Source organism: Triturus cristatus, chromosome 3_1 (genome assembly GCF_964204655.1).
Source record: "Triturus cristatus chromosome 3_1, aTriCri1.1, whole genome shotgun sequence".
NCBI classification, from domain to species: domain Eukaryota; kingdom Metazoa; phylum Chordata; class Amphibia; order Caudata; family Salamandridae; genus Triturus; species Triturus cristatus.
In genome coordinates, this window is record NC_140583.1 from 735922264 (window position 1) to 735945470 (window position 23207).

The following is a 23207-nucleotide window of genomic DNA, read 5'->3' on the forward strand; positions in this document are numbered from 1 at the left end:
TGTTTTTAGCATTAATCTATTTCTTTCCCAACCTTTGTGTAACTCTTGTTCCTTACTCTTTTTTAAAGATTGAGCAACATGTACGCCCCTTTCTTTACCGTCATTGATTTCCCCTTTCTTTAATTCATCCACACATGCTATACTGTGCTCGCAGGTTTTTGTTATAGTGAGTACCTCATTGAAGGATGTATTATCTATCTGCCAACACATTTCTTTGGCTTTCTTTACATTACAACCCAACATAAATTGATCCCTCAAATGCTCCTCTCGAAATCCCTCCAAAAGTTCAAGTTGAAGCGAGTTTCCTCAACACAACGATGTATTCTAACACTGTTTCACCCACTCTTTGCATGCATTTACCAAAATGACTTCTTTAAAATGCTGCTTATACCTTTGGTAAAAAATGTAAAGACATATTTTATATTCATTTAAATCATGTGCTGCTTCTGTTATTAAATCAAGTAGCTGTTCTAAAATGTCTTGGCCTTCTGGACCCAAACAATGTAAGAATAAAGACGTTTTCTTTTCTGCACTTAAGGACTTTCCACAAACACATGCATAAGGTGCAAAAACATTCTTGCATTTTCCCCATTTCTATCGAGGTTCCCTGTATGTAACCAAAAGAATGGAGGTCAGGAGATGTTTTGCATGATTTAAAGAAAGCCAGTATCCTGTAGATACTGGGGGACCACCTGAAAAGTATTAAGTTAATACACCAGGATCCGATAGATACCGAGATCCACCTGCAAATAAGAAATTCAATGGTACTAGACAGTAGTGGCAAATATAAAGCCGTTCCCAAACCAATATGGCCGCTCTACTTTTGGCTTCCTAGTGACATATGACAGTGCATGGAATAGTCTTCATAGTCACATGGGATGTCGCGTTGAATCGCTTTAATTCTAATTGATCCTGCGTGTCGAGAATGGCTCAGTAAGACAATATGCCCGGTCACATCTTGCATCTAGATAAGATAGACTGACTTAAACTGCCTGAGGATGGTAAGTACTGATGGCAAAACACCACGCTTGTGCTGGGAGCGCTTTGTGATGTTTCGTATCTAGGCACAGAGATAAGTTAGCTGTTGCCGGCACGCGGATCATCAGCTGTGTTGCGCGGTTCACTGAGCGGTTCTCAATGAGACTCACGGTCTCTAAATACAGTGGTATTGAAATAATTAGAGCACAAAGCAAATGCTCGTTTAACAGCACCCCCCCCCCCCCCCCAAAAATTAAAGTCCATATTCGAAGCGAGATGCCTTACTGTAGGGAAAGGATCCTTATGGCTGTCAGTGGAGTTGAGGTGAAATATAAGGTGCTGATTGGTTCTTGCCGCTTGTTGCCAATGTAAAATGTCCACGCTTTGTTGAAAACTATATGTATTTATTGTAAGATGCATCCAACTCCTCCGCTTTCTTCCTTCAGCTCCCTCTGTCTCTCTCTCAACCCTTCTCCATTTCCAACATCAACATTCCTTCAACAGAATACAACCATGTAAGGTTCTAAGAATAAGGAACCCTAGTAAAGGAGAGTTCTAAAACACTGAAGGAAGGATACTACACTAGACTTGTTCATATTGTTCGGAATAGTGATATTCATTTCATTTTGGTATCTTATGTTCTTTGGTATTTAAAAAACATTTAAAATGAAATTATGTTTTGATGGGCCTTCAGTTTAGAGTTAAATTGAATGTGGCTCTTGTGTATATTACTTTTGTTCTGTCGTCGGAAGACCTACCACCCCTTGCCGCCTTGAGGGGCAAGTGGGAATTGGACCTTGAGAAACTGATCCCCGAGACTACCTGGACCACGCTGGTGCGGCGGGCCTGGAAGGGAACGCGCAATGCCCGGTTCCAGTTGGTTCAATGTTTTACGTTGCACAGGGCATATTTGACGCCGGTTAAAATATTGCAATATTTTGGGGGTGCGCACTCGCAATGCCCGCGGTGCGGAAGAGAGGGTGCTGATTTTCGTCACATGTTTTGGTCCTGCGTTCAGTTGGGGGATTATTGGGCAGAGGTTTTGGATTGCCTGAATCAGGTGACGGACCGTGTTATTGAACCAGACCTTGGGGCCTGTTTACTGCTTTGGTTCCCACACACCCGCCGGACGAAGGTCACTAGCAAGTTTTACGACTTAGGATTGATAATGGCCAAGAGGGAACTGACTATGCACTGGAAGTCCAGGACGGGGCCTAGCTTCTTGCGGTGGAGGGCGGCCTTTGCGCGTTGGGCGGGGGCGGAGGGTGCGCTCCGGTTGCAATTAGCTCTTCGGAGGGCTGACGAAAAAGCGCTGGCGACAGCCCGTGCGTGGGAGGCGCTGGTGGTGGAACTTCAGGGGCTGATGGCTAACAACGGGACAGAGGGGGACACATCTGGCGGGCAGGAGGAGGCAGGGAACGGGGAGTAGAAGGGGAGTAGTAGCGAGCACTGGAAGCAAGGGTGTGGCTAAAGCGCGGGGGAAGGCCATGGTTCTCTAGTGGAGGGTGGGCCCCCATGTCTGATTTATGGCAGGGAGGGGGCACATCAGGAGCGAGGCGAAAGACAGGAGGCACACTGACATGGGGTGGGGAGGGAGGGGGGAGGGCCCGTATGGGCTGGACGCTTATTCTCCCGGATATTGGCTGGTAACTCTGTATGTGCAATATATTCTTTGGCCGGGGAGGAAGCGGGGTTTGTACTGAGTTGTTGCTATGAAAACAATAAAAAATGTTTCAACACTTGTATATATTACTTTTGTCACTTTTTCTTGATAATTTCAATAACTGACCACCTAAAGGAGGCTGTAAAGTGTCGCTAAGACATTTCTTTCCAGCCAAGTCTTCTAGAGCCTACGTTTCTCAATGTAACCTATTAAAACTCATTTACTCCTAAACGATTTGTACAGTTAGTGTGTTTAGCAGAAAATTCCTTTATTAATATGGAGGCACATATAATATCCCACTTGTTTGTTGGCTGCACTTAATACTGGGCGAATTGCACTGTTCAAAATAGGTCTTAAGAAATGTTTGCAATACCTTTCCATGTTGGTTACATTTAACACAATACCAGTTGAGTCATTGATATACAAGGCGTTTTTTGGATAGTAAAAAGCCACAAAAGCTCAGAACTGCAACCTATTGGCTAATTTCGCAGATGGGGTCTGGGGGCATTACTTCAGGTAAAGCAAACATGGTAAATAATTAACTAGTACAAGTTACATGTTTTGAAAAATAAACTATTAGGTTAATAAAATGGAATTCAGGTTCACTTGATCAGTGTTTTACATCTCTGTTGATGACCAAGTTGTTTTTTCGGGAATGATGCAAATAGCAGAGTGATTGTATTGTTTTCTTTCAATTTTGATTCTTCGAGCTTTGCTGTGATGCTTTCTAAAGAATAATGTCATTTTAATTGCGCTTTTATCAGAAATGGTCAAATGTTAGCTGTTTGAAGCCTAAAAACAGGCCCTTTGGCCCAAACAAAAACAGAATAGTGGAAAAAACGAATGGGATTTCTTGCTGTTGGTGTTGATTGGTGAGACTGGGCCTTACTGGCTTTTATTGATTTTATCCATCCCTTTAGATGGGACTTAAATGTTTGGAATAAAGATTGGCCTTTTGATGTTGCTCACACCTCCTGCACCTTCTTTTCCAGATTGTGACGTCTGCATCAACAGATCTTCAAGATTACACCTATTACTTTGTGCCAGCCCCTTGGCTCTCTGTGAAGCTTCTCAGGCTATTGCAGTGCTACCCACCTCCAGGTAACTTGACATAGGTGGAAAACTGGAGGGTGAAGGGGTGAATGCTATGAAGAGTCAGCGGGGTTTACTGAGAAGAGTTCGCATTTCCAAGTATACACCTGAGAAATAGGCAAGAACATTTGTCACCAAAGTCATTTCCTAAGACATGTACTTACAAAACCTTTTAAAAGCGTTTATTGAACTTCTTCATAACTTCCAACATCAAATATTCTCAATAAAGAGTAAAGACTTGCTGTCTAGTTTCATGCCAAACCTAGCAGTGTTTAGGTCACGACAATTGATGAACTTCTTGAGAAGTGGGACTGATCAGTTCTTGTGTGTTTCTGACTCTTCTTACCAGAGGACCCAGCAGTGCGCGGCCGTCTGACAGAGTGTCTTGAGACCATACTGAACAAGGCACAGGAGCCACCAAAGTCTAAGAAGGTTCAGCACTCAAATGCAAAGAATGCCGTGCTGTTTGAAGCCATAAGTTTGATCATCCATCATGACAGGTGAGCAGGGAGATGTTGCACAGAATGAAGCTGCATACGATGTAGAAGTGCCTGTTGCAATCCTATAGTATACGGTTTACAAAGTAGAGCCACTCTCCAGTTGTAGGCACTTGTAACATTGCATTCAACCAGGTGCTCCGATAAATCACATGAGCAAAGTGCTCAGGGACTTTCTGAGGGAGGACAGAGTGGGGAGGGACTCGCTATGAAAGAAAAATGGGCCTAGAGTGTGGGTGCTTCAACAGGGAAGTATTGATTATTGTGGTGTCTCCTTCAGTTGTGTTCAGTGGATAGTTTATAGATATCGGCAACCTTTTCTGTGCCATCGTAAGGCTGAGTTAAAAAAAAAAAAAAAAAAAAATCTTTCGAATAAATGTCCAATATTTACCTGACCAAGAAGACACTGCTAAAACAAAGTTCAGTATTTGCATGCTGTGTCATTTATCCTAACTACTATCGGAATAATTCCCACCACACTAGTGTACTTCTAGAGGCTCCATTGTTCCAACACCAGAATATGTTCTGCTTGTCACCCTTCACATACATATTTAGAAGTCAGTCTAAATATTTTAGGTGCACTTGAAATGGTGTGCCTCAGAATTTTTTGAAACCTTTATGACATTTTTTATATATTTTTTCATGCAGTGCATACTTCGCTCTAATAGTCTGTGGACACTCTAAACTGTGAAGCTTATAATTACTCACAGATGCTTGCAAATTCATCAAGAGTTTCCTCTTTCTTTGACCTTCAAGGATGCATACCAAACCTCTGAGCTTAATTGTGTCTACAGGGTATCAAACTAGGGTTTCCTACACTACGGGTTCCTTTCCTTTCTTACCTTCTTTCCATTCTCCACAGTGAACCCAATCTTCTTGTTCGAGCCTGTAACCAGCTGGGTCAGTTCCTACAACACAGAGAGACAAATCTTCGCTACCTCGCCCTGGAAAGCATGTGTACGCTCGCTAGCTCCGAATTTTCCCATGAAGCTGTCAAAACGCATATAGAGACCGTCATCAATGCATTAAAGGTATTAAAGGAATTGGATACATTAGTACGGCCACAAAAGTTTGTAGCATTTGGCCATTATTAACATGTTTCTTTTCAATCTGTGAAATGAACTTTAAAAAGTAGGTTGTTTCCTCATAGAGTTTCAGTTTCACCAATTTATTTTGGTGGCTTACTCTGCTATGAAAGACGACCAAATATTAAATTTAATAGAGCATATGGTATGCTGGAAATACAGCCTTCAGGAATTGTCTTTGTTAATGGTTCAGTATTGTGTTGATTCTTGGGGTCTAATGTCAATGCACTTTTGTTGTTGCAGGCACTGCATTTTGCAAAATTGAGTGTTAGCACATCAAAATGTTTTTTTACAATGTGCAAAGGCCCTTTTATGATTCAGACAAATCTTCCAGATGCCTTAAAAAGGCTTCTGTGATACTTTACCTATCTCATATAGGAGGTGGTGTTTAAAAGTCGCAAAGGTATGTTATCAGTGGTCTGCGATTGGAGTAGTTGCAAACCATTAACAGTAACAGACCCCTTAGTTTGGGTGGTAACTGATTTAGTGATCGTTTCATGTATAGTGGAGTGGGAGGAGGGGTTTGGTGAGAGTAAGTAGAAATCAACATGTAAAATGTTTGATGTCCTGTGATTGGCTAGAGATCCATTGCTGCTTGTAGGCTGAATGTAGGTGGGTCATCATGGCTCCATCCTCAGGTGAAACTTTGCCTCCTATAGGTGAACCCAGCCTGACGGTGGGCTCTGGGACGGGCACAGAAGGAGGTGAATTTCGACAGAGGTTGAGGTATTCTGTTCAGGGAAGCGTTTAAGACTGACACACTTTAAAGACTGCCGCATTTTAAAGCACAACATCACAGCTCACTACATCTCACTTCATCGTTCTGTGGTAAGAAGCAGGAGGGTTTGGGGATCTGTGCTGAGAGGCAGGAGGGTTTGGGGAAAAGAGCTTCCCATTCGCTTTACCAGTAGCAGCTGGCAGCATGTAAACATGGTAGAGCGCGATGCCCAGAAAACTCACAATTTACATGTTGCTTTTGCTGGAGGGTTCCGGTTGCCATCTCTATCTTCTCTCCTCGGCGCTGACTCGGGCAGAAAGGGAAGGACTTCCTCCCTTGCACAACCCGAAACCAACCAATGCACTTCCAGGATTGGTTGGAGCTTGCTAACCCTGTGCTAATTTTGAGGCTGGTGGCCTTCGGCTACAATCCCTCAGCTGTTTCTCAGCCCTGGGATTGCAGTCTGCATGCGCAGGTCAGATTGGCTGGCTGTAGGCAGCCAGCCAATCTGACATGTGCCCTGGCAGTGTGCTGAAGTAATAGTGCAATTGCTTGAATCATCCCAGCCCCCTGCCCTTGCGTTGTAACAGCATGAGCGTGCGACACATAATAAAATGGTATTTATTACCATTTTATTAATGCGTGTTTTTCTGCCATCGGGTTCTGACATTCAGTTTGAAAACAGTTCTTCGGGTTCCCCTCGGTGCGCAATCCACTCTACCCTCGACGATATTTTTTCCGTACGAGTTTCCCTGTTCTCTGCATATTGGATCGCTCAACAAACTCAACCATTCAAAACCCTTGTGGGCGGCCATTGGGCCTTGCTGCGTCGGGTCAGCCTTCTACCGATGGAACAGACTCCATTCCAGTTCTTTCCTGAGTGCCACGCTAAATACCCTCGCACTGACCTACATCAAGTTTGTAACTTGTGCCTCTCTCCGGAGCACAGGGAGGAAGATTGCAACGCTTGTAAGTTGTTTTGGTCCAAGAAGAGTCTCCGCGATCATCGGGCTCGACGACGAGAGATGCAGTGCCAAAGCATCCAACACGCTCCAGATATTTTTGGGGAAGAATCCGAACAAGAAGAGATCAAATCATCCTCTGCAGAAGAAGAGGCCCTCTCCATTCCAGAGTCCGATTCCGTGATTGATCTGGAGTCTAAAGATGTGCCTCTGGGACAGGGTGCTCTGAGTACCGAAGACCCTTTGCCCCCTAAATCCTCTTCCAGAACTCATAAGGCTACGGCACTACCTCTGTCTTCTGGCCAAGGTTGTCACTGAGACAATGTTTCTGACGCTCTGCCTCCCGGCTCGGCACTGAAACAAACCGCCAAGCCTTCCGGCTCGGGACCGAGTTGGCCGAAATTACCTTCGGATCCAAAATCATCAGGCTCCACGGACAAATATGGTTCGGAGCTGAAACCCCTGCACTTCTAAACACAAACACGCTTCGAAGCCGAAACATTCTAAAGACAAGTCGATTTCCACGACGAAATCCAAGGACAATGTTCTCAAGCCTCCAGAACCAATTTTAGCTGTTCTTAACGCCAAATTTGATTCCAAACAAAAGAAAATTCATTTTAATCTGATACTGGACACATTTTGGCAAGAAATCCAGCAAAACACAAGATTCCTGCAGAGGACACTTCTGATAACCTTCTCCTGAAGGAGGAGGACATGGCTACTAGCCATGTTTATCCTGCCCCACAACCCTCTCCACCTCCACCATCTTATCCACAATTAATAGTTAAAGATCCATTATATATAACACCTCGGGGATCTCCGCCTACAGATACAGATGTGGATCAGGGTGATGATGATACTCATTTGCCTGCGAACGCATGTGATGATTACATCATTGACCCTCCAGTAGGCAATGAGCTAGACCTTTATCCTGAAAAACCATCACCACCAGATGATAATATGACTTATCAACAGCTCATAGCCAGAGTATCATGGGGTTCCATTACATATAGAAACATTAGAAGAGGACTTTCTATTTGAAACACTTGAGTCCACACATAGGTCAAGTTAAACACTCCCTATGCTTAAAGGCATGATGAGACATGCAGATAATATCTTTAAAGACCCTGTCAGAGCACGTATTTTAACTCCAAGGGTAGATAAAAAAAATATAAACCCTCACCATCAGATCCTGTGTTTATTAAGGGACAATTACCTCTTGACTCCCTAGTAGTGTCCAATGCTCGCAAAAGAGCTAACTCGCAAACTTCTGGGGATTCAACTCCCCCAGATAAACAATCCAAACTAATAGATGCCTCTGGAAAACGAGTAGCTGTTTAAGCTGCTAATCACTGGCACCTCGCAAACACACAGGGACTACCAGTTCGGTACGACAGGGCACACTGGGATGAGATGGAGCAATTGCTTCAATATCTCCCAGACGAACATAAAACTAAGGCACAGCAGTTAGTTGAAGAGGGGAAACTCATCTCTAACTCCTCAATAAGATGTGCTTTAGATGCAACTGACACTGCAGCTAGAGAGATCAATACCAGCATTCTCCTTAGAAGGCATGAATGGCTTAGGATCTCTGGGTTTAAGCCTGAGGTTCAAGAGTCCATTTTGAACCGCCCCTTTGACAAGGGACGCCTGATTGGTCCTTTAGTTGACCAATCCTTAGAAAAGATGAAAAAGGACACTGACGTGGCAAACTCCATGGGAGGGCTACAGTCCCCATCCAATAGAGGCTATTTTTGCCGCTTATTTTACAGAGCAGGGTCCACAACAACATCCTCAGACCTAAATGCTTCCTGTTACAAAGGAAACAACCAATCCTTTTCCTCTAGAGGTTTCTACAGAGGAGCATATAGAGGAAACCATTCCAAAGGCAGTGGTAAAGGCGCCACACCACGTAACACAACTTCCCCTAATAAACAGTGATGTGCCCACACTTCCCCCTCGATCACTCGACACCTGTCGAGAGAAAACTTAAACAGTTTCTCCCCATTTGATAAACTAGAACAACCTACAAATGGGGGCTAGACCTTGTCCAGCATGGTTGTCTGGAGCTGGCCTCCAATCCACCAAACATTCCACCTCGCGTTCACAAATTGTCGTCAGACCATTTGCAGTCACTCAAACAAGAGGTGCAATCTTTCTTACAAAAGGGAGCCATAAAATCAGTTTCATTTCAGTACCAAGGTTCAGGGGTTTACTCTCTGTATTTACTAATTCCCCAAAAAGGATGGTTCCTTAAGACCAATTTTGGATCTCTGAGAATTAAACCACTACATACTGTCAGAACATTTCCATATGGTAAAGCTTCAACAGGTTCTTCCTTTCCTACAGCAAGGCATTTTTTTTTTGTCCAAACTGGACTTAAAAGACGCATATTTTCACATTCCCGCTCTTCACAAATATCTCAGATTTGTGATAGCAGGCAAACACTATCAGGTCAAAGTACTTCAATTCGAAGTAACTACTGCTTCTGGGGAATTTACAAAATGCGTAGCAGTGGTAGCAACTCATCTCAGAAGGCAACAAATTCATGTCTTTTCCCTACCTAGACGACTGGCTCATCAAAGCCAGCACACACCAAAGTTGTCTTCAAAACACTCAGACCATGCTACACCTACTGCACCAACTAGATTTCATGGTCAACATTCAAAAGTCTCACCTACAGTCTTCACAAATAAAATCTTATCTAGGAGCCACTCTCAATGCTCACACGGCCTTAGCCTGCCGCAATGCAGCCAGAATTTCCAAAATCCAAACTATTGCGGCAGTTTCAAACCAACCAAACCTTGCCAGCCAGGACTTTCATGCGCCTACTGGGAACGATGGCTTCATGCATTGCAGTAGTACCTCATGCAAGAATACACATGCGTCCATTACAAGAATGCTTAGTACGTCTGTGGAATCAGTCACAGGTTCAATTAACAGATCTAGTGTTGGTAGACAGCCGCACCCATCGCTCTCTGCAGTGGGGGAATCCCACAAAGTTTATCTGAAGGGCGGCCAATCTTCGACCCTGTTCCACAAGTCGTGCTAACATCAGACGCATCTCTCACCGGTTGGGGTGCACATCTCCAACATTCCAGAATCCAAGGTCTCTGGGACAACAGACACAGACGTCTCCATCATCTATCTAGAGCTTTTAGACGTGTTTCTAGCGCTGAAAGCTTTTCAGTCTCATCTCACAGGCAAAGTTGTCGTAGTCTACACAGACAACATGACAGCAATGTACTATGTACAAAAACAAGGGGGGGGGGGCACACTCTCTCCAATTGTCAGGCCTGTCTCAGACAATTTGGAAAAGGGCAATCCCTCACAAGATTCACCTTCTTGCAGAACAACTCCCAATAGTAAACCATCAAATTGCTGACCTCAGCAGAAGGAGACAGCAAATACACAAGTGGAAACTTCATCCCCAAGTTCTCATTCCATACTTTCAGCAATGTGGATACCCACAAATAGATCTGTTTGCCACAGTAGACAATGCACAATGCCCAAACTTCTCTTCCAGGTTCCCACACCCTCTCTCCAAAGGCAGTGCCCTCTGGATGAATTGGTCAGGGATATTTCCCTAAGCTTTTCCGCCTCTCCCACTCCTTCCGTTTCTGGTTCGGAAACTCAGGCAAATATTACTCACACTGATTTTGGTAGCTCCCACATGGGCCCGTCAAACATGATACACCACCCTGTTAGAGCTCTTAGCAGTTCCACTTCAAAACCTACATCTCCCCTCTAGTCTCCTCACTCAGAACCATAGAGAAATCAAGCATCCAAATCCCAAGGACTCAACTTGGCGATTTGGCTCCTGAAGTCATGGAGTTTGGGTTTTTAAATTTACCACCAGACTGTATGACTATTCTGAAAGAAGGAAGAAAACCTATTACCAGAGCATGCTATGCAGCAAAATGGAAACGATTAGTCGTTCACTGTAACAACACTATTCTATCTCTAGATGCTTCTGTTAAGAACATTGGCTGTTACCTTTTTAAACTACAGCAATGTGGGCTAGCTTACACATTTATTAGGTTGAAACTTGCATCAGAAGCTGCGTATTTGCAAAACAGACAGCATTTGTCTTCGTTCAAAGTTCCTATCATCAAAGCATTTATGTAGGGCTTAACAAGAGTTATACCACCAAGAGTTACACCTGCACCAGTGCAGAATCTTAATGTTGTGCTTACAAAACTTATGGGTCCACCCTTTGAACCGCTACACAAGGGTCCTTTACAGTTTCTCTTGGAAGGTTGCATTCCTCATTGCATTCACTTCATTAAGGAGAGTTGGTGAGATACATCCATTAATTTTAGAAGAACCCTTCTTTCAGCTCCATAAAGATTCCTTCCAAAAGTGGTTTCTGCTTTCCATATTAAACGATCAGTTGAGTTACTCGTGTTCTTTCCTCAACATGATTCGGTAGCAGAACGAGCTCTTCACACACTTGACATCAAAAGAGCTTTATTGTATTTTATAGAAAGAACAAAAGAATTTACACCACCTCACAAAGGCAATCCTATTTCTAAATCTAGCATTTCAAGATGTATCAAGTGCGTTCAAACTTGCTACACAGTAGCCAAAATAACTTTATAGCCCTAGAGCGCATTCTACTTGCAAAATAGGGGCATCTATGGCCTTTTTAGGTAACATTCCTCTAGCTGCCATCTGTAAAGCAGCAACATTGTCTATTCCACACACATTTACCAAACACTATTGTGTGGATGTACTAGCATGCCAACAAGCCAATGTAGGGCAGGCAGTGCTAAAAACACTTTTCCAGACAACTGCAACATCTACTGGTTAACCACCGCTTTGGGAGAATACTGCTATATAGTCTATGCAAAGCATGTGTATCTACAGCACACATGCCTCAAACTAATTATTTTACATAACCTGTAAGCATCTGTTCTTGGCATGTAGAGCTGTTGATTCACATGCGCTCTGCCTCCTCCCTGGACACCTGTGGTTCTTGCAGTTATTAGCAGGGTGAGCAAGTCTTCCCTGGACCTTGCAGTTATTATTCACATTACATACGCATGGACATCTCTGTACTACACTTACTCCATTCTCACCCTATTGCGGGAAAACAATCCAACAATGGAGTCGATGCCCATGCGCACAATCACCGATAAGAGGAGTCGCCTTACCTTGTGACTGGAAAAAACTACTTTGAAGAAAAACAACTTGTAAACATTTGGACCCAAACATAGATGGCAGGAGTATGCAAAGCATGTGAATCTACAGCTCTACATGCCAAGAACAGATGCTTACAGTGTAAGTTACATAATCCTTCCAAACCCTTTCCAGTGCAGTATTAATTAAAGCGATCTAAAAGGTTTTGGAGACTCCTCGGCATCTGCAAGACAAATAGTATCATCAGCATAAAGCAGTGCTGGATCCTGGGACCTGCAGAGCTTCGGGGAGTCATGACTGCACTTGTTGAGATGGTCAACAACGTCATTGATAGAGCGTGAGAACAGGGTAGGTGCTAGCACTCACCCCTGTCTCACTCCTGTGTTAATTGGTATTGGCCCAGTTCACCATTCACCGCCCAATGGACCATAGCATAGTTACTCTGGTGTAACCTAACTATTTGGGCCAGTGTGCCCTCAAAACTAGCCTGGGGCACTGAGAGTGGGTGGGCACCAGTTTGGGAACCACTGCTCCAGCCAGTTTTATGGAATCAGTACTCGTACGCCAGTTGTTTAATATGAACAGACTGCAACCAACTTTCCCACTGCACTATATTAGGTTGCTCTTGGTTATTTGGAACACCAACAGCATATTTTTTTGTGCGGATTGCGATGCTTAGGGAGGTCTAAATGTGAACACTGAAAACGGCCACATATCCTGCATATGCGCATTGGGTATGGAGTAGGGGTGGGCAGAATTTGCGAAATCCACTTTCGCAAATTATCGCGAAAATGTTAAAAATTATCGCAAACACGCGGAAATATTGCGAAGATGTGGAAGTTTTTTTCCCGCATGTTCGCGAGATTTTCTTCATGGTTGCGGCTCGCCAACTTACCCATGTGGTTGCTCGCGGGCGCGGCCATCTTGTTTTCAGTTTTCTCGCGGTACATGATCGCGAGAAGAAAAACGTGATCGCATGACGTCACTGCGGGCGCGAACTGTCGCGAGACAGCGCAAATGGCTAAAAACAATACAACATCTCACGGAGAACGCGACCGGATCAAGAAAACTTGTCGGCGAACGCAGGGATTCAGGTAAGGCGATCGCGCAAGAATGTATTATTTTACAGCGCGAGCAAGAACCAAATTATCGCTAAGCTGCGGAATGCGGAAATTTCGACATTTTCGCGCTTTCTGTGGAACGTGAAAATGTCAAATTATCGCAATTTCCGCGAACGGAACGAAATTTTCGCCCAGGCCTAGTATGGAGCAAACTGACTAGGTTTTTCCAAGCATTTCAGTGGAAGACTAATTATAAATTGAAACCTGAGCTGAGTTTAATGTGCCACAAGAGCTTGCAACACAATGTCAATGCTGTGTTTTCAAACTTCTCCATAAATAATTTTCTTAGCCGTGCACACACATTTTAAGGCCTCGTACACTTATCTCACTGGATTTGTTTGTGTGCTTTAGCAGGCGGCGCCAGGTATTTTTGAAGCGTGACAGCCGAATTACCTTTGGATTGAAATGCGGCTGACATAAACAAATCCAAGATACACAACTGACAGAGCAGTGCTACTCGATGGGCAACAGAGTAGCCTAAGGTTCATTATCGAACGACTCAGAACCCATACATGTGAGTAAATACCAAGCTCAAACCAAGGAAGTCCGGTGCTCCTGACGCAGCTGTCAACTTGAGACATTTTGCCTTTTCCATTTTCAATTTTTTTTTACAGTGTGCTAGGTGGGCCAGTGTCAACACAAGTGCCTGCTCTGTGATATTGTGGAGAGAAGATAAACATGATATGCTAGACGGGCATTCAAATTGCTCCATTTTAATCACCTTTGTCAAATAAGGCACGCCATAAATTTAATTGTGGTGGAATATTTAGTACTTCATTCATAGTCAAAAGAATGAAAGTTTGAGTCCACAGTAAGGGGCCAGGTGTAGAGGGGGACGGAGGCCCTTGGTATTCATTTTCACTGCAAGACACAGAACTGGCACACTGAGGGGCAGGAGATCCCAGGTGGGAACTTCCGCTCCAAGGCGCGATGCTGGCACACTGAGGGGGTTAGTGGAGAGGGACAGTGGGCACCAGTTGTGCACTTCCATCCTGCACAGGCACCAATTGTGCACTTCCATCCTGCGCACAATACTGACACACTAAGAGGGTTGGTGAAGAAAACGGCACTGGGTCCAAACTGAGCATCTTCACCCAGGGTCAAGGTGCTGGCAAAGAGACACAGGAGGAAAGAGGGGCTGAAGGCCCAAGGTGTGCACCTTCACTTCCAGCACAGAGCTAGTACACAGAGGAATCAGGAGGGGAGAGTCCCGAGGTAAGCCGCCACCTGCTGTGGCATTGAGTGAGTGCTATTAGCACTCTGAGAGGGATAGAGTGTACTTGGGGCAGCAATTCCAAGGTGATCATCTCCCTCCCTGGACAAACTAATGGAGATTGGGAAAATAAAGTACAGCAGGCACATGGTGAATCCCTCTGAACTGGGATGTAGATTGAGGGTTGCTGGCATATTAAGTGAACTTTAGTGGCGACGCGAGAGCCGGCCCAGGATGACCACTTCCCCATGTTCGCTAAGTGTGCGCCTTGCAGCCATACAGAAAGTAGGCCAAAGGTAAATATGATGTCTGTGAGACGCTGTAGAAGCACCACTGGCACACAGTGTCCAGTAAAGGCTAAAGGGAAAGGCCAAGCACCTGCATCCATGAATGTGCTCACAGCTGGCACTGTGGAGATTGCATGCAAGAGGGAGGCCGTATGATTATAATAGCTTCATCAGCTTCATCCGAATTATTTACTGGAGGGCCCCAGAAGGACCGTCCACACCGGCATGGGCAGGCGCAGTGCTCAAATGGGGAGCAGCCGAGGAGGAACTGTTGAGGGAGGAGGCGGCGAAGGGCACCCGTAAACACCCGATATCTATGGAATGGGCGCACCTCCTTATCCTTTTTAAGCAAAAATACGAGTCGAGTGACGCCCCGGACGCGCCACAGCTCACCCCTCACGCCTCTCCGACATCCCCTGGCCGCCCCAACCTGGCGGAGGGCGCAGACGACTCCGCAGGTAGACAGCGTACCTAGTTGCGAGAGCGAACGCGGACCCGGCCCCCTGTGTCGCGACAAGCGACGACCGACAGGCTCGACCCCCCCCCCCCCCTCTCCCAGGTAGACCTCAGGACGGATCGCTCGCACTAGCTATCAGTCCTCCCACAATCTGGCACGAGAACCTCGCCCCCACCAGTCCCGCACTCCCACCCCCCCTTCCATTTTTCACCTCCTACTCCCTTCCTTTCCCCTCCCCTTCTTTTTCCAAGTTTAAGGGCCCCCCCCCCCCTCCCTAGGGCCCGTTCCAAACCGCCCCGTAGGCGGTAGTTGCCCCGGTTGACGGCTTACACGCCGTGGTCCTAGATACATGACCTGACAGTGAACCTGGGAAAGAAGGGAACGTTGCATACACTACATTGGGGAGGTAGTGCTGACCCCGATAGAGACGGACGCTGGCGACATTACCATGCAGACATACACGGGGACCGAGCAGAGCGCACTAGGGGGCGACCAGCCTTACCGATTATAATAGATACCTTCGGCAACTAACGAACTACAGCACCCACTCACTATAGCTCACGCAAAGGTTGATGATGATGTAATGTAATGATTGGAGCATATATAAGCGAATGTTTAATGTAATGAAATGCATGCAAAACCCTAATAAACAAATTGAAAGAAAAAATCAGTTTATCCGAATTATTTACATGCAGAAAAATGTAAGTGCTCATGAGGCATGGTTTACATCTCTCCACCCGCCCCAAAAAAGTAGCATAATGGGGAGCCGCGGCCAATGGCAAGTAGGTCAAGGGAGCTGCTGGTCAAAAAAGTTTGGGAACCACTGCCTTAATGTCTTAATTTAAGGTCAAGTAAAAAGCACAGCCATGCTATCAAAGGAGACCACTGGTCCACCTAGTTGTTCAAAAGATCATATATATATATAGTGATTGTAATAATCCAGATCTAAGCGTCAGATCTCCCATATATCGAACATACTCACTCACCCTATTCTGTTCTAAGAAACATATACTGTTCAATCGTGATGATTTCCAAAATAACGCAAGTCCAAATCTTGAGAACTAAAATGAACCCGATTATAAGTAATTAATAAGGGAGTTCCCCATCATAGCGTAACAGTCTCGTAAACACCCCACAAGCACAGCCTGCATACCAGATCTGACTCACCAGTTAAAGAATGGCCAGTCTCTCGTGATAACTGAGCAACAGTGATAAATTCTTGTAAGGTGTCAGGCCGGGTCCGTGTGGGCCCTAGAGGGTGTATAAAAGGTGCACAATTTTTAGTCAGGGAAGGGTTCAAGTCCATACGTTCTGTCTGAGAATGACACATTAAAAATTATTATAGAAACCAAGTATGTAGATTTCCTATTATGTGTAAATCGGAAGAACACTGAGTACTCTGTGCGAAGCGGTGTTCTGCGCTGTCGCCATTTTGCCTTTCAGATATAAAGGCAAAAGAAGGGGACGACGGACTCGCAATAGCAAGCGCATCCGTCCAAACGGTGTTGTTTGGAAACACCCTATTGGAACAGTAAAGATTCCATTCAAGTAATAGTTCATGTGTTTGAGACTCGTGATAGCGATTGCGTACTAGCGCGTGTCCATCCAAACGGTCTAGTTTATAAGCACCCTAAAAGGAACTGTGTGGTATGCAAGCGCCATAATGAAACATCAAAGGTTCCATTAAAGTAGTAGTTCCTGTGTTTTAAGCTTGAGAGTTCAGCAATTTTACGGATATGGACTGTTGGTATTCTACTACCCCCACACCGCGAATAGTCAGCTAGGATGTCATCTGGGGACTCACTGATTTTTCAGTTGTGCCCAGAGCAGCTCACTTGGCATAAGGTCAAATGCTGCCCTTAAGTCTACAAATGCAATATAAATATGAGCATCTCTTATTTTAACATATTTCATAAGAAGCACATTAGCCTAAATCCTGCATCAGTTTAGAGATACCCTTCCTGGTAAACTGTTAGTACATTGTTTCCACAGATCCAGTTATTCAGTTTATCCTGAACTTGTCTGCCATAAACTTTCTGCATTGTGTCGAAGGCTTATTGGCCTGTAGATCCCAGGATCGAGTTTACTCTTTTAATTTTTTTAACGGTACTACTTCGGCCCCCTTCCAAGTGGGGGGACCGGTACACCTAAAGCAACCACATTGCTAATTAAGTTAAGATAAGGACCTCTTGCTTCTAGATCATGCATAAGCAAATCTCCCAGAATTTTATCCAGCCCTGGAGCCTTAACCAACTTAATAGCGTTAATTGCCTTTATTGTGTCCTCGAAGGTGAAGTGGATCCTATAGCTTGAACAATCGTTTACACAATCAGTCCTTAACCAATGATGATCATTGGAAACCCCCTTGGTATCTGCGTAGAGGTTGTCAAAGTGTTGAGTCCAGGTGACCGGATCCAAATAATATTCTACATGGGAGATTGTGCCTTAACTACCATGTGCAATTTTTCTCCGGAACGTGAACAAATCTTTTATTATAGCAGCATGGCGTAAATTATTCTAGTTGCCCTCGTTCCATTCTCACTGTGCGTAGCGTAATGTTTTTTTTGTAGTTTGCCCTTGTCATCCTTATCAACTGCACATTTCCCAACAAAGTAGTAGGGATATCTTGGCCACGTCATAGTATGATGTCAAACGATTACACTTTTTACTGATTTGCATCTCTATACCTACTCCTACCTTTAGAGGAAAACACAATGTAAGGTGAAGTCTGTGACCTTGTGCAATGTGGGTTTTGGGGGACTGATGATGAGCCCCCTCAAAACTCAGTCCTCTACAAAGAAAAGCAACTAGCAACATCTGCACCCAAAACTAGATGAGCGAAGTATGCAGATTTTCCTCTGACCTCAGAAAGAACACCAGGTTCCCTCATTAGTCTTACAAAATGCTCCTCATTCTCGGCCCCACCCCCTCTGCCTGGGACAACTCCTGGTGGCAGGCCTCGCTGGGTGCTGCACAGACACCCACCGACCACGCACGCAACCTGGCGTTCATCCTGGACTCATCACTGTCAATGACCCAGCAAGTCAACGCCGTCTCCTCCTTCAGCTTCAACACCCTCTGCATGCTTTGCAAGATCTACGGATGGATCCCCACCGGAACCAGAAGGACGGTCACCCAGGCCCTCGTCACCAGCAGGCTGGACTACGGCAACGCCCTCTACGCTGAAACCACAACCAAACTCCAGATAAGACTTCAGCGCATACAGACCGCCTCCGCACGCCACGTCCTCGACATCCCCCGCCACAGTCACATCACTGCCCACCTGAGAGACCTGCACTGGCTCCCCGTCAACAAGAGGATCACCTCAAGCTCCTCACCCATGCTCACAAAGCACTCCACGACGCCACACCTACATACCTCAACAAACGACTCAGCTTCTACACTCCCAACTGCCAGCTTCGCTCCGCTGACCTCGCCACCGTCCCACATATACACCGAACGACCACTGGCGGCAGATCCTTCTACCACCACGCCGCCAAGACATGAAACACCCTCCCCAACCACCTGCGACAGACCCAGGACCTGCTGACCTTCAGGAGACTTCTCAAGACCTGGCTGTTCGAGCAGTAGCAGCCCCATAGCGCCTTGAGACCCTTGCAGGTGAGTGGTGCGCTCTACAAATTATTGATTGATTGAATAAAAATGGGACTCTAAGTGATGTGTGACATCGGCTATCCTACTTCTACGGGGTCATGATGACTGCCATCAAAAGCTATACCATGTGTTAACATGCCAAAGTTCTGCATTCTCTTTTGGCATCTTTGAACTTGGCCTTAATGTATTGTATGTAAACCACAGGAAGACTGTTATTTCCGATGAATACCAGGAGGTGATCATAGGTGGTAGAAAAAAAGTCCTCAACAGTTTAGATATAGTTGACCTAATAACAGTATTGTTTATAAGTCATAAGCCTATTTCACTGGTGCCAGTTAAGGGATCTGTAGCTTTTTTGATCTTGTTGTTGGGCCATTATCCCCGATTGGAAGGAATGAAGCCCCTTTGGCTCAGGATAATGCTTGGCAGTGCCAGCAAAGATTGCACAATGTGTGTCGGATTCTAAATCCTACCTGGGAAAATGTTGATTGTTCTATGGGATGCCATCTTTAACTACAGCATTTTGTCAGAACAGGGTCGTTTATAGGTTTCTACTTAATAGGTGGTGGTGAGACATATATAGATAACAATTGTTTAAGTAGCGTATTCTATAAATGTTTTCTCTTTTTAATTTGAATCGCTTTTAACAGTTGATAATTTGGTACTGATTTCGGAAGTATTTGAGACCTCTGCTGCAGAACAACTTCTGGCTGATTCACAATGCTTAAAGTTTTATTCATTCTTCTCCAGAAAGCAAGTTTAGTTTCTTCAATGCCAGGAAAATGTTCTTGTGCTTCTTTCAACCTAGTCACATCTTAGCTGCCTAATAATTTGGCCATTTACTACCGTTTTACCACTGAAGTTACAATTCTGTAACTTTATTTTGCCTTGCCATTCCTCATGTTATTTCATCATTTGTTGATGTTAGTTTATACTAGATCCTCTCACCAGTCTCTGCTTTTTGCAAAGTCAGAGTCTTGACATGAGTTCAAGCTATAATTGAGCCAATGTAGTAAGGAGTCTTAATTTGTTAGTGAGGTAGTTGTGCAGGTCTGTAAGGGGAATAGGCAAAAGCATGGTAAGCCTTTACATACCCTTTCATATTCAGCTCAGCAAATTTCCAAAAGTGTCTGTGTCCCTCCAGCAACATGGCTCAGCCACGTCATGCCGGCTGCTGATCTTTGCAGTGATCAGGAGGTCAGTATTTTGTATTTCTGTGTGGTCAAGCCTGCCTTACCTCTGAGGTCAATAAACTGAGTTGTGTGTTTGTCTATACCTAGTCTTTTCAGCAGGTTGAAGCCCATTTGTGGCTTTAGCAACATGTTATCCCTTGTAAACATCAAAAACAATTAAATAAAAGATGTTGGTATGAAACAGTCTAGCCTGGGTCAAATAGAGTTCTGTTCTGTTAACTCCTCCTCTGTTTCTGTTGCAGACCGAGCGGGATGTGAGCGTGCGGCAGAGGGCAGTGGACCTGCTGTATGCCATGTGTGACCGCAGCAATGCCCAGCAGATCGTGGCAGAGATGCTTAATTACCTGGAGACAGCAGATTACTCTATTCGTGAGGAGATTGTGAGTGGCAGCTGATGACCTCTGTGTACTTTGTAATTCTTGTCCTCCTGTGAAACGTTTTCAGAAGACATTCTTTACGATTAAAACACCTTAATATAACTGAAGAAAGAAATGTATGTATTGAAGCTAAAATCCAAAGTGGTTAAGGATAGAATAGGGAGACCTAACCCAGTATAGACCAGTTTAATTATGCCGAAAGACTTTACTCTCGAAGTATGTCTTCTGAATTCTTTTCGGTCAATTGCCAAATATCTCCCCTCGATTCTTCTTCTCTGGCCATTTCTCTTACAAGACCCACACAGTGAGTTGCCTGAGGTTCAACCACAAACAATAGTCATTATCTGACACTAAATCTACATATTACTTTATCAGCATTGTTGTTATAATCTGGATGTCTAATCAATTGGCAAGTGGTTGTATGGTGTTTGTTGCCTTCTAAGCCTCTTCTAGTGCCATGGTTGTCTTAGTCTTCTGCTAGTTCAAAAGCTAACCATAGAAGCTCTAGAAGTAGGAAGGTGTTAAAATTGTTATATCCACCAAATCTGATACTTTAAGAAATGTAATATTCGAGGCATGTGAGCTGTACATCACATGCTTTGCATACTCCTGCCATCTAGTGTTGGGTCTGGGTGTTTGCAAGTTTTTCTTCGAAGAAGTCTTTCCAGTCACGAGGTAAGCGGACTCCTCCTTTCGGTGATTGTGCGCATGGGCATCGACTCCATTGTTAGATTGTTTTTTTCCGCCATTGGGTTCAGACGTGAATTGCAGCGCTCTGGGTCGAAACCGTTCTTCGGGTTCCCCTCGGTGCACAATCCACTATACCCGCGTCAGTATTATTTCGTATGCGTATCCCACTTCTCCATGTGTGGTATCGGTTGAAGAAAATATCTATTTCCTTTGGAAAACTCATGGAAGGCCAACGGGCCTACCTGCGTCGGTCCACCTCGCAGTCGATGGAACAGACTCCATTCAAATGTTGTCCCTGGTGCCATGCAAAATATCCGTGCACTGACTCGCACAAAGTGGGCAACTTTTGCTTATCTCCAGAGCACAACTAACAAGATTGCGACGCTTGCAGATCCTTCTGATTCAAGAAAACTCTCTGCAATCATCTGGCTTGACGTCGTGAAATGCAAAGCCAGAACATCGAATACACGCCGGGCATCTTAGGTGAAGGATCCAAGCAAGAAGAATTCGATGCACTAGGGGCCGAAGATTAAGAGGAAGTGCAGCAGTCATCGATTCCTGAATCGGACTCCCAGATGGAAGAGGACTTACCGCAGGGTTAAAGTCCTGTGAATACCGAACACCCCTTGCCCCGAAATCCAGTCAAACGAAGCAAAAGTCTTAGGTTCCACCTCCGGGCCAAGGTCAGCACCGAGACTGTTTGACGCCCTGCCTTCTGGCTCATCACCGAAACCCGTCGTCAAGCCTTCCGGCTCGGGATCGAGTCGGCCACAGCCCAGCACCGAGCCGAAACCTTCAAGCTCAAAGTCAAAGACTGCTTCAGGACCAAAATCCTCGAGCCAAAATCGAAAACTGCTTCGGAGCCCAAACCTTCCATGCTGAAAGGTCATTCCATCCTGGCACCGCAGTCCTCAGGCCGAAACCAAATCATGCTCCTTTGAAGCTGCAGGATCCGATTCTTGACTTACCACCCCCCCTCCCCAAATTGGATCCTAAACAAAAGGAACTTTACATCAACCCTGAAACAGGACGACATCTTTCCAAACTGCCTCGTAAACGCAAACCTGAGTCCGAGGACATACAATATAAGATTCCTTTAAAGAGGAAAAATGTCGGTACCAACCCTTCTCCTCCTCCTCTTTCACCACATTCCCCTACACCTTCACCACCTTCTTCTTCTTTATTAGAACGTTTACTTTTCACACAACACAATTCTCCACCCTCACAGCATGAAGATGATAATGGAGATGATGAAGATATTAAATTACCTGTAGATCCTTGGAAAGACTACACTATAGATCCACCTACTGATAATGACCCCGACTTTTACCCTGCAAAGCCTTCCCCTCCTGACTACAATGTAGGATATTTAGAGTTGCTTGCTAGAGCTCATATCATGGGGTACAACTACACAAAGAATCACTTGAAGATTTCTTGTTCGAAACTTTAAGTAGTACACACAGATCTAGTCAGACTCTCCCTATGCACAAAGGCATGATGAGACACACTGATGACCTCTTCAAAGACCCTGTTCGTGCTTGCATTCGGACTCCCAGAATTGATAAAAAGTATAAGCCTGTTCCATCTGATCCAGGCTTTGAGTGACAATTACCCTTTGACTCACTTGTTGTCTCTAATGCCCGTAAACGGGCTAATTCACAAACCGCTAGGAATGCCCCCTCCCTAACTCTCACCCCCACCCCTCCGGTCAAAAAATCAAAATCAATAGAAGCCTCTGGCAAACGAACGAATAGCTGCCCAGGCGGCTAATCATTGGCGCATCGCCAACACTCAGGCCCTCTTAGCCAGGTATAATAGAGCGTACTGGGACAAAATGGAGCAGTTGCTCCAATATCTTCCAGATGAGCACAAAACTATAGCACATGATTCAGTACAGGAAGGAAAGCTCATTTCCAATTCCTCTTTTAGATGTGCCTCAGATGCAGCCAACACTGCAGCTCGAGAGATTAACACTAGGGAGACACTCCTGGTTAAGGATTTCCGCTTTCAAACCAGAAGTCCAGCAATTCATCTTAAACATCCTGTTTGACAAAGTGCATCTTTTGGGGGCTGAAGTTGATCAGGCATTAGAAAAAATGAAAAAAAGATACTGAAGT

General features: G+C 44.9%; 1 protein-coding gene across 4 annotated transcripts in view; it reads left to right on the forward strand.

Moving 5' to 3' along the window:
- AP2A2 (adaptor related protein complex 2 subunit alpha 2) overlaps nucleotides 1-23207 on the forward strand; it is a 495736-nt gene that overhangs the window by 371663 nt on the left and 100866 nt on the right. For all 4 annotated transcript variants that reach the window (XM_085644892.1, XM_085644893.1, XM_085644894.1 and 1 more), the window contains exons 7-10: nucleotides 3634-3742; nucleotides 4083-4233; nucleotides 5093-5261; nucleotides 20266-20403. In XM_085644892.1, the coding sequence (XP_085501018.1) occupies nucleotides 3634-3742; nucleotides 4083-4233; nucleotides 5093-5261; nucleotides 20266-20403 (567 nt within the window). The remainder of the gene's footprint in view (nucleotides 1-3633; nucleotides 3743-4082; nucleotides 4234-5092; nucleotides 5262-20265; nucleotides 20404-23207) is intronic.